Below are 11,518 nucleotides of genomic sequence, written 5' to 3'. Positions count from 1 at the left end.
GAACTTTGTGGGAAAACAGAATGACATCGCTAAGATGGAAGCTCTTACGAAGCAGATAACAGAAGAACTGAACAGCAACAGGGCTACCATCAAGAATCTGACCAAGACTCTAGAAGATAGAGAGAATGAGACCAAGGTGTGCATTGCAGCAGAGAGTGGCAGTTTGTATAGCCTGCTTAACGGCAGCCTCGTTTCATAAGAACCTAAGCGCTCGTCTCGTCTGCTTTTCAGGTTCTGCATGGAAAGCTCGAGGAGAGCGAGGTGGAGCTGTCCTCGGAGAAGAAAAACGCCGTGAAACGAGACAAAACAATCCAGGGCCTGAGTCTGCTCCTGAAGCAGAAGGACAAGGAGGTGACCGGCTGTAGCCTGAATAAATACACTTTGATTCATTTCATCTCCTGACCTCCAGTAATGCCTCACCCTCCTCTGTTGGAAAGATGGAGGAGCTCTGTCATGAGATTGAGGACCGTGATGCAGCCTTGGCCAAGTCCCGCGAGGCTGCACACAAGGCACAGATCCAGAAATACCAGGCAAGTCGTCCTTCCTTGATGAAGATTAAGTGCATGTGTGGGGCTTTAAGAATGTGGCTTATGATAAGAAATGTTTCTTCATGTAGAAAGGTTGCAGACTATATTTAGCACATAACAACCTATTCTAATAGGGCGATCTGTGTGTGTACCCCCCACACCCCCTCCAGGGTGCAGAGGAGCATCAGAATCTTCTGATGGATAAGCAGGCGGAGCTGGAGAAGCTACAGCTGGAACACCACGGCAAGGTGCTGGAGGCTCAGAAGCTCCAGCGAGCCCTTCAGCTTCGGGAACAGGATCTTGGGGACGTGCAGCAAGCCAAGGAGCAGCTGGAGCAGGAGCTGGAGGAGCTGCAGCAGCTGAAGAAGAAGGGAGACAAAGCTGTCAATGTGGGTGGCGTCCCGTGTGGCTGCGCTTGCGCGAGAGCACCGCTAGACGGTGACCAGTCAGGTCCCCGAGGTGCTCTAGAAACCCTCAAGCCATGGATCCACTTCTAATTTAGGCCAGTCCTGCATATGGAACAACAGGCAGATAACACTGGAAAAATACCAGCGGGGGAGCATGACTTCCTTATTTTATAAGGGCTCCTCTCCTTAAACAGAGCTTTGTGTTTCTTTTCTCCTTTATTTATTTGTGTTGGACTGGCAGTGAGCATTCGGACCTCGCCGTTTCTGGGCTGATCTGCGTGTTTTCCTTGGCAGGACCTCCAAAACCAGCTGAAGAAGCTGAAGGGGGAGCTGGGGGAGAGGGAGAGCGCCCTGGAGCAGCACTACCAGAGCCTCCTTAACGAGAGCCAGAGGACGCTGCAGGGCCACGAGGTCACCATCCAGCGCCTCACCTGCAGCCTCAGTGACAAGGAGCATCAGCTACAGGTGGCGTTAGATGCCCGGCCAGGCTAGAGGGGCTGGCTGAGAGTGGAGCCCCCTGCTGACACCGGTGTCTCTTTGCAGGAGTACATGCACATGATGAAAGATCAGGAACAGAGGCGAAGCCCCGGGGGCGGCGGAGACATGCTGACCAAGCTGCGGGAACGTCTCCGGGAGAAGGAGAACAGTCTGCAGGTGGACCTTCCCAGCGCATCTGGGCTGGAGCCTTTGTGCTTAACACTTTCTCCAATATAATACCTTTTATTTCATGTCAGGGGTGTATTTATGAAAGTGAAGTCAGGGCCTAATACTAGCTTTGATCTTCAGAAATGCAGGGTGTTGCTTCAGCATGTATTTTGAAAGATAGCAGAGATAGAAACTTTAGTTGAGACAAACATGCTTTGTGTATTATGTTCATAAGTGTTATATTTGGTTAAAGTCGGTGAATTCAGTAATTTCATTTTTTTTGGCAATATTCTATGAAAGTTTGCTGGCATAGAGGAGCAATTCGAGGATTTATTTGGGGGAGGCCATGCTAGGGGCCATTATTTATACTGAGGCGCCAGCCTTATTAGCCAATGATATGTTTTGAATCTATGAGTGACAGGGGAGGGGACACTCTGAGGGCCAATAAGCTTTTACCTAGGCCTATACCCCTGTGGCTCCGCCCCTGTATACATACCTAATTTTTGTGGTTCAGTTGTGTAAAGCCAAGGTCTATCGTGTTGCTTTTTCTGCAGCAAGCCCTGGATGAGAAGTTTGCTGCCATTGAAGAGAAGGACAATGAGATTCACCAGCTTCATCTGTCTTTGCGCGAAAAGGAGCAGGACCTAGCAAGATTGAAGAACCTTCTATTGCACAACGAGGAGACGATTAATGTACGTTAGGCACTCAGCGGGCACCTGCTCCCTCAGGATCTCCTCTCTCCTGGCCGGTCTCCTTTGCTGAATCTCTGCTGTCATTCTCCCCAGAGTTTTGATTCTGTGATTAAGGAAAAGGACGTGGAGCTCCAGCACCTGGCGAACAGCTTCAAAGATCAGCAGAGGGCCAAGCAGGAGATGGAGGGGAACCTTTCTCGCACCCTTCGGGAAAAAGACGCCATCATCTCTCAACTGCAGCAAGCGCTCGAGGGGAAATCCAAGGATTTGGATGTAAGCTGGAGCTTCTCGCCTATTTCATGACAGGATGTGACCAAAGCAGTGCTCCTCTTGACAGACATGCTGCTCGTATCTGTATTCCCAGGAGATGAATCGCACCCTCCTCAGCAAGACGCAGAGTGGCGCTGTATCTGAGCAGCTCGGCCAGCAGCTGAAGGCGGCGGAGGCCTTGCTGGCTGAAGTCATGAAGGACCGAGAGAGATTGGTGTCGGACAACGAGAGCGCTGTGGAGGGACTGCTGAAAACCATCAGCAGCAAAGACCAGCTCCTCAAAGTAATGTGTGATGTTACTGTCAGCCCTGATCGCTTTTCCCAAGCACATTCAGAGCCCCTCTCTGCTTTCCTCATTCACGCTGAAGGCCTGCAGCTGACTGGCAGAATGTTCTTCCTCCTTTGAAGGATTCTGCAGAGCACTATAAGCGCCTCCTGGCTGAACGTGGCCAGGAAGTGCGAGACCTGAAGGAGCAGCTCGCTGAGAAGCAGCAGCAGCTCTGCGAGGCCGAGAAGCAGAGCTCGGCAATCGCACACGCAAAGTGCCTGGTGACTGCGGAGCTTAGGGGCCTGCTGGCCGAAAAGGACACCGTGATAAATGTGAGTGTGTCCACCCCTCCGGCCTTTTCCCGTTCGTCTCAAAAATCCGGCCGTTATGAGAGGTTCTGATGTAAGTATGTGAGCTCAAAATGAGGCAGTCTGCACAGTGGCTTCCTGTGCCTCTCTTTGCAAACATTCACAGGCTTTACTATGCAAAATATCCTACGCAGCCACATTTTGACTAAACTGTTATAGTTTATATAGTTTACAGTTAGTTATGCTGTAGCTAGAGTAATGCTTTTAAAAATAAAACTTTTAGAGATATGACTATCAATTATAAAATGGAATGGGCTAGATGTCCACGCTTATGACATGGTCCTTTTTCTTATGTATTAGAAACTGGTAGAGAGTGGCCAGGAGAGAGAGACGTTCTTGGCGGAGCTGAGACTGACGGAGGTGGCCGTACCGCAGGTGGTGGAGCTGAAACAGACCGTTCAGGTGTTACAGGAACGTCTGCACGAGGAGGAGGGTGAGCATGCCGAGATGGCAGCGTTACAGCGTTAGCCGTGCTGTCCCTCTCCGAGAAGCACATGTAACTCGGGGTGGCCGTCCTGCTCGTCCCTGTTGCCGAACAGCTGTGATTTTGAAGAAAGACGAAGACTCAGGCCCGGGGAAGATTGAAGTGATGAAGAGCGCAGTGACTCTGAAGAAGGAGCTGGCACAGAAGACAGAAGCCCTGAACAAAGCCATGAAGAAAGACAGTGAGCTGAAGGTGACAGTGGCTGCTCTGCCGCTCTCTTGGCAGTTCGGGAGTAAAATCAAAACAAGCCTCCGGAATGAATTATGACATTGTTAAATGGCCTTTTGATTTATGGTGAACACTGAGAACTCGTCTCTTCCAGGTTGAATTGGCTGAGCTGCGGTCCACGCTGGCAGATCTGGAGAGCCGAACCGAAGCCCAAGCCGCTAACATCGAGTCCCTAACAGCTGTGCTACAGACAAAGGACGAGATTATCCGGGTGATTATTTACTGCTGGATCTCGACCTGCATGGGTAATGAGTCTCCCTAAAGGTATTGAGGATTTACATGCAGTCGAGTAGCTTTCGGGGTTCTCTGGCAAACCACAAAATACGCTGTGGAGCGTGTGCTGTAAGTGGACGATTATGTAAGAATTCTTCAGTTGGTATTAATGTTGTGCTTTTGTTCTCTGTTGGACTTTAGCAAACACTTAATAGATCCTTGTCTCCACAGAGATTGGTACAATCTTAGGTGTTTATATGGACTTTTGTGTTGGCTGGCAGAGTCTCCATGAGCGTCTAGGAGAGCCAAGGGACCGTGAAGTGTCTGATCTCCAGGCTCGGGCAGCTGAACCAAAGGAAGAGAGACGCCTCCCTGGCCTCCCGCAGAGAGAGAGAACCATCATTGGTGGGGACAGCCAGCCGGAGGTACAAAATTCAAAATTAAACTTATCAGGCTTGTGCAGTTCCGAGGTTGGTCTGTTACTGCTGTTGATTGCCGTTGCTGTAAATAACTGGCGTGGTTTTACCCAGGCGGCGCCCGCCCTGTCCACGCTGCTCTCTGAGCACGAGGCCCTGAACCGGGCCCTAAAGGCAGAACAGCAGCTCTACTCCAGCTTGGTGAGGACCGTTAGAGAATCAGACAGGTAATGCAGCGCCGCTCCAACATGCTCGTGTCTTCGGCCAGACTTTCCCAGATCAATTTCGCTATTTATTTAAATGCTACTAAACCAGTCCAGGATGCCGGTATTATCGATTCACATTTCTATGCCAAACCTGCATTGTTATACTGCTATATAAAAGCAAAACGACATAACTGCATATTTTATCAAAATTGAGTTACGGCTGAAATTGGGCCTCTTAGGTTCTATTTTATCTTATTTGAGTTCTGTATGGCTTTGAAGAAAACATTTCACCGTTTATCTACCTGCTGCACATATATAAAAGCTCAGTGTTACCATGGTTACTGTGTTCTGCCCGCGCAGGGCAGTGTAATTACGGTAATAATGATTTTATTTGAGAGTGCCTTTTATAAACGGTACATTATACGGGTCCAAGCAGTTCCGTCAAAAGTGCCTGTGAATGAGGCGTGCAGGTTTCTGTGAGCCCTCTCTCCATGCGACACAGTGCCCGGCGCCTGCACGCCCTGCAGATGGAGCTGGCCGCCGTGCAGCTACTGCGTCAGCAGCTGGAGGAGGGTGTGCAGAACAACGAGGAGCTGCGGCGGGTCCTGGAGACAGAGCTGCAGCGCGCCAAGCAAAGAGAAGGTGCGGTATCCGGGGAGTGCCATGCATAGGGGCCGGCCGGGGCTCTCTGGTGCCCTCTGCAGGTCATGTCTGCTTCACCATCTGATTACACCCTCGTCTCCATAGGAATTCATGACGGTGTGCATCACTGTTTACTGCATCCAGTTTTATGTGTGTGTCTCTAGTATTTAAATTTTCCAGCAGTGCTCGACGGCCTGCTGTGTTTCGTCTAAAACACCGAATGTTCTCATGTCTTTCCACTGTTCAGTTCTGAGTTGTCTGCAGATTCTTCCACAGCCATCAGCATATCTGTGCTTCAGTCCATTGTCTCCTGCTTCTCGGCAGTCGTGCTGAAGTGGCCATGACAGATACATTCTTTGTTTGCTACCATATCATCTGTCGTTTGTCCTGCCTGCTTCATGCCAGCCTGTTTTGTTTTCTTGCTGTTTCTTTGTTTTGTAGGTCTCCATTCCCCTTTTGTAAAATAAAGGTTTCTAAAACCCCGGCTGATATGGAATAAAGCATGCTGTGTGTGGGCGCCTGTCTTACCGATCATCTTCCTCATCATTTGCTTCTCCATTATTAAAGCCTCCTAATTTTTCATTTTCCTGTAAAATATAGTGGCATGACATCACAGTGCTGTTCCACGCATCCTCGTAACCAAACTCAAACAAACAGCTCCATTCCAAGTATCATTATAAACCTGGCTGCATCAATTTGCAGATAAACTGCAAAACCTTTCTATAATGTAAGAAAATAAGCTTAGTTTACTGAAAAATCACTGTTATTTATGGAGACGTACTTGGTGTGACATCCTTGTCAATCATTTTTATTTTTAAAAATAAGGCTGCAGCCATCTGTCCTCATGCATGCATTTATATGCGTGCATCATCTTATGCATTGCCTGCTATGAGCATATAGGTTGCACACATTCTATAAAATGCGACTTGTTCCCTGCAGAGGCTGTGGGTAGATCCTGCCAGTTAATTCCAGCGCCTGTAATCCTGTCAGGGTTTCTGTCACTCTCAATGCTCTTTCCTCACCTCTTCCCAGGGAGGCGTATAAATAGCTAAATATCTGAATGTACTTCACTGGCTATTTATACTGCTGGTAGTCAGGAGTGGCTTGAGTGATCTCATTACAACAATCAGCTTAGTATATTTCGGTACTTTTTTCATTCAGCGACATCTTTCCAGGTTCAAGAGAAATCCAAACTCAGTGCTGAATTTATTCCAAAGCACGTGTTTATTTGCTGGGTCGCATGGTGGTGCAGTGGTTAGCACTGTTGCCTCACACCTCTGGGACCCGGGTTCGAGTCTCCGCCTGGGTCACGTGTGTGGAGTTTGCATGTCTCCCCCTGTCGTTGTGGGGTCTCCTCCGGGTACTCCGGTTTCCCCCCACACAGTCCAAAGACTTGCTAAGGCTAATTGGAGTTACTACATTGCATGTAGGTGTTTATGTGTACAGTTTATTGTGATTTAATTATTCTGTTTGAAAGCTGTGTAATTAAATTAGCCTTCCATCATTCATTGGCCCTTTTAGCTACATGCAACAGCAGGTAAAATTTTGCATGGACTCTGACAGAGTTACTTGCATGTTGGTTTTACTTGTGTTATGGAGCTATAATGTGTATTAATTTCTGCACTGTTTGTTGTGTTATTGAGGATTTATTGTGATGATTATCAAATTAAGCATTACAGGGTTGGGAAAGTGTCGATTCACATTCTCTATATTGTTCTCTGGCTCTTATGATCATAAATAAATTGTTTTTGGAGATACACTTGCAAATAAAGGAACCCATTCTGAAGGCATCCCTGCAATAAAAGTGTGAGCAGAACTTTCTGTTATGGTTGTTTGCTGTATTTCTGATTGAGTTTGTCCTCTACTGCTGTCCTGTGTGGCTCTTTAGGGAGTGACTGTCAGGCAGAACCAGTCGACCCCAAGGAACTGGAGAGTGTGAGACAGCAGCTGGAAGATGCCCAGCGATGGAATGCGTCCCTGCAGGCCCGCCTTGGTGCCATCCAGAATCGCGGCGGCGGGGTGGGCGGCACCAGCGACACTGGTATGGTGTTTCCCAGAATGCATTCTGCCGTAGCACATTCTTCTTAGCTGTGACCCAATAAACTTGATTTGACTGATTTGTTTAATTGGTTCTTTTTTAGCTGACACGTTTAGCTTTTTGGCCGATCAGACATCCTACTTGAGCATCTGTGTGGAAGACAGACTAGATGAGGAACTGGGTCATCTTTCAGTGCCAGAACTCCGACAAATGGTGCGTCACCAAAGTCATTCATTAAATGACTTCATCGTAGTTACATTTTCCCATCATTAATTGTCAGATGTTTGTTTTTTTTTTCTTTTTGAATGCTGAGCATTGAGGTCAAGGCTAATTTATACATTTATATTTTCTCAGATCCTTGAACTCAGAGATTATATCAAACGACTGCAAGCATCAAATGAAGATCATCACAAAAAGGTCTCACTGGTTAGCAGATCAGATGCCAAACCTGATGAGAAGGAAGATGAATATGTTTCTCAGCTTGCCTTTGACAATAAGGTGCTCTTTCTGTGAGACTGGATCGGTTTTGGTCACTGTTCAATTCTGTCTGTAACAATTGTGTCTTTCACTTCAGTTCAACATCTGTTAACTAATCCCTGTTCTCTTATCTTTTTGTTCCATTAAACAGATTTATTGTTTCTGTTGCATTACGTACATGTCATGCAGCTTTTCTCGTGAAGTGTTTATGAATTGCATTCCATCACTGCCTTTTCTTTTACAAAGCCATGTGTGTCATGCTCCATTCCATTACTGTAGCATCTCGAGAAGAATCTAGATGGAGCTGCTCGCATTAGCAAGACCTCTGGGCTTAGTGAGGAGTATCAGCAAACTGCTCGGGGTCAGGTGAGCGAATGGGGAGGAGGGAGGCATTTAATGCGAAGTGTATAATGCTGGTGAGTTGGTATTAAGTGCCATAGATGTTTGGTAGCTGACAATATGTTTTTCTTCAGTCAAGCGATGAGCGCGCCCAGTCTTCTGATGGAGAGTGTCAAAGTAGCGGGGTTTCCCAGACCCAAAGCAGGGGAGGGCAGCTTAACGATGCCGCTAAACGTAAGCGTGACAGGCGCCAAGAGGGTCTGAGCAGGGATATGGAGCTCCTGTCACTCCTCAAGGAGAGAAGACTCTCGTCTGTGACTCAGCTCAGGTGAGACAGGGCCGTGAACAGCCCGTTCTGTTCTGTTTGAACACCAGGCAACCGTAGCCATGGTGAAATGAATTTATTGTGTATGTAGGCAATATGAGTGTATTGGGGGATTATTTATGGGGTTGTAGTACAATCTAGTAGAAGATTAAATCTGAAAGATTGGTATGATCCAGAGGGCAAGGGGGGAAATAAATCATGAGAAACATACTTTATCAGAAATATATTGGTTATTGAGAGGGAAATGTTTACAGTAAGATTTATATTTTATAACCTACCTTAATCATTAGATATATGATTGAACTTGCTTTGTGCTTCAGGGAGGAAATTTTGAGACTGCAAGCTGAGAATGCTGCTTTGAGGGGGCTCCTGAAGAAGGAGCAGTCTGAGGAGCCCAAAGGAAGCACAGACAGCTCAGGAGAGAGTGGCAGCGAGAGAGATCTTCAGAAAATGGTGGAAAAGATGAAGTCTGAGGCAGTGAGCCAACGCAGGATCATAAAAGTGCTTAAGGATCAGCTGGAGCTCAACTCTGCTGCCGAGGGTGGGGCCACTTTTAACCCGGATCTGATTGTGAACATGGCGAGAGAGATCGAGCGGCTGAAAGCAGAGCTGGGACCCTCCAAGAGGCGCGCTGAGAGCCTGCAGAAGGAGGCACAGCAAAAGGTATCCCAGCCGATCATCTCCAACTCGAAGGATGCCACTGTGGGTCCAGCTCAGCACAAAGCGCTGAGACCTGCTGTGAGTATGTCACCTCCATACGACCCTTTTCTGATATGAATCTGTGACTGAACACTGTTTTTAATTATAGTTATTTATTTGATAGGCTGGAAAATCACGCCTCCCTGTTCCCATAAGGCATGATAAGGTGGTTGTTAATAGACCTGTGGTCAGTCAAGCTGCTGATATAGAGATGCAGTCCTTAACAGAGGAGGTCCTTGAGATGGAGAAAAAACATGATCAGGAAGAATCTACAATGAGGCCAGACTGTCCGGGGTCCGCAGAAGACATCCAGAAGGCTGGAGGCTTTACAGCCAAGCAGATGGAAGGCACTGAACTCCTCAGTCAGTTAGAGTTACTCCACTACGAATGTCAGGAGAAAGAACGTGTGATTGGCCAGCTCCAGGAAAAGGCTGCAAAGTGTGAGGAGTTACAGGCAACGCTCCTGGAGAAAGATGAGCTGAACAGAGAGTTTGTCGAAGCCTTACAAGCTGCAGAATCCACCATAGAGTATCTTACTGCCTGTAACATGGATAAGGAAGGACAAAATGACCATGTTCTTCAGTCTGACCTCCACGACCACCACTGGGAGCTTCAGAGAATGCTTCAGGAAAAGGAGGCACTGAACAAGCAGCTGTTGGACTGCCTTCATGTCGCGGAGTCTGCCCAAGCCTCTCTGAGCGCTTTCCCAGCAGGCAGGGCTAGTGCAGACACACCGATCAGCTCCAGTGATCCTCAAGGGTTGCTGCACAAGCTTGAGAATGTTCTTCAGCAGATCGGTGCGTCTGTGGATCAATCGAAGTCCAGGGTAGTAGATCCTCAGGATTCGGCCTCAGATTCGCAGCGGCAGATTGGTCAGCTGCAGGAGGCGCTGAGGGAACAGGATCGGCGAAACGCTGAGCTGCAGGAGAGACTCGTTGCATCTGAACCGGCAGCCATACCAGGGCCCACAAGCAGTGGTACTACTGAGCAAGACTCAAGATGTGGGACACAATACCAGCATATTCAAAAACCCTCTAAGGACCATGAAAAGCAAGATCAAATAATAAGGCATCTTGCAGAGTGCCTCTACACTGCTGGGTCAGCCTTAGCCTCACTCAATGCTTGCTACACTCATGGTAGCGCCACAGAGAAGCCAGTTAGTACAGATAGCCTTCAGCAGGAGCTAAAAGAACTTCAAAAAGTTTTTCAAGACAAGGCTGAGTGGCAAGAACATTATCTAGAATACTGTACTCAGAAGCTGAGAACAGCTTGCCTTGAGGGTCACCACATGGACCTCTATCAGAACATAAGCAATCTTCAGCAGGCTCTCACAGGAAGTGCCGAGGTTATCTCAGAACTTCGGAAAGCCCTAGAAAAGCTCAAGGCACAAAATAAGCGGTATCAGAATGAGCTGAGAATAGGCAGATCAAGTTCAAAAACCGCAGATCTTCCAGAGAAGCTGGAAAACCTGCAGAAGGCACTTGGAGAAAGAGAACACGCGTGCAAAGAACTTGAGGAGAAGCTGGCCGCTGCTCAGGAGATCATCGCCATGCAGAAGTCCATCCAGGAGAAACAAGATGGAAACCAAAAAGGTAGGAAGATCAGTTTAAAAGCTGTACAGCTTAACGTTATTTTATGGACCGTAAGCAGAAATGCCTCTACTGACTTATCCACACACTTCAGTGAATTTCAAATTCATGTCCCTTAATAAGGTTTTAGATTTTAGAAAAAATAGTTCTCAGTATGTATTTACATGCTTAAAGGATATACTGTGAAGACATATTGATAAATACATAAAATATGATAAAATATATTTGTGGTTGAAGACCGCTTCATTCTAAAGCTATCCATGACTTTTGAATAATTATCCAGCATAATATTCAGTTTTTCTGAGTGCTCCTTTTGGAGATCCTGGATTGTCGTGACCTTAATACTGCTTCCATGTTTTGTTTTGTTTTATTTGTAGTGTTATTTTTGTTTTTTAGAATCGAAATTCTAAGAGTAGAACCTGAATCTTATGTGCTGAATCGGCATGACATTCTGATCTAAGAAGTAGCAAATGGAGGAACATTTTCCTGGAATGGGTGGCTGGAAGAGGCGTGTTGGCCTCCTACACCATAGCCGTGGGTTCAGCATTGGGGGGAAAAAACTGTTTTGGGAAAGGGTGATTACGACTTTGCTGATTATGCTTTTTTCTTAAGTTGGTACGCGCACATCGTAATTTGAATGAGTTCAGTACATCGTTCAAGAAAAAAGCTTATGTTTATAAGAAGT

General features: G+C 47.1%; 1 protein-coding gene across 4 annotated transcripts in view; it reads left to right on the top strand.

Annotated features, from left to right (window-relative positions):
* The window catches only part of cdk5rap2 (CDK5 regulatory subunit associated protein 2), a 36,072-nt gene that overhangs the window by 11,995 nt on the left and 12,559 nt on the right, over window positions 1-11,518 (top strand). For 3 of the 4 annotated variants that reach the window (XM_049018697.1, XM_049018698.1, XM_049018695.1), the window contains exons 10-32: window positions 2-136; window positions 232-351; window positions 438-530; window positions 698-916; window positions 1,229-1,399; window positions 1,478-1,588; window positions 2,134-2,271; window positions 2,365-2,544; window positions 2,636-2,824; window positions 2,950-3,141; window positions 3,478-3,610; window positions 3,717-3,853; window positions 3,984-4,100; window positions 4,384-4,527; window positions 4,633-4,745; window positions 5,227-5,366; window positions 7,255-7,407; window positions 7,508-7,617; window positions 7,759-7,902; window positions 8,161-8,247; window positions 8,355-8,548; window positions 8,866-9,283; window positions 9,369-10,836. In XM_049018697.1, the coding sequence (XP_048874654.1) occupies window positions 2-136; window positions 232-351; window positions 438-530; window positions 698-916; window positions 1,229-1,399; window positions 1,478-1,588; window positions 2,134-2,271; window positions 2,365-2,544; window positions 2,636-2,824; window positions 2,950-3,141; window positions 3,478-3,610; window positions 3,717-3,853; window positions 3,984-4,100; window positions 4,384-4,527; window positions 4,633-4,745; window positions 5,227-5,366; window positions 7,255-7,407; window positions 7,508-7,617; window positions 7,759-7,902; window positions 8,161-8,247; window positions 8,355-8,548; window positions 8,866-9,283; window positions 9,369-10,836 (4,906 nt within the window). The remainder of the gene's footprint in view (window position 1; window positions 137-231; window positions 352-437; window positions 531-697; window positions 917-1,228; window positions 1,400-1,477; window positions 1,589-2,133; window positions 2,272-2,364; window positions 2,545-2,635; window positions 2,825-2,949; window positions 3,142-3,477; window positions 3,611-3,716; window positions 3,854-3,983; window positions 4,101-4,383; window positions 4,528-4,632; window positions 4,746-5,226; window positions 5,367-7,254; window positions 7,408-7,507; window positions 7,618-7,758; window positions 7,903-8,160; window positions 8,248-8,354; window positions 8,549-8,865; window positions 9,284-9,368; window positions 10,837-11,518) is intronic. The other variant, XM_049018696.1, reaches the window with a different exon arrangement.

Source organism: Brienomyrus brachyistius, chromosome 7 (assembly GCF_023856365.1).
Source record: "Brienomyrus brachyistius isolate T26 chromosome 7, BBRACH_0.4, whole genome shotgun sequence".
Classification (NCBI taxonomy): domain Eukaryota; kingdom Metazoa; phylum Chordata; class Actinopteri; order Osteoglossiformes; family Mormyridae; genus Brienomyrus; species Brienomyrus brachyistius.
Note: the sequence above shows the minus strand (reverse complement) of the source record. Positions and strands in the feature narration are given on the sequence as shown.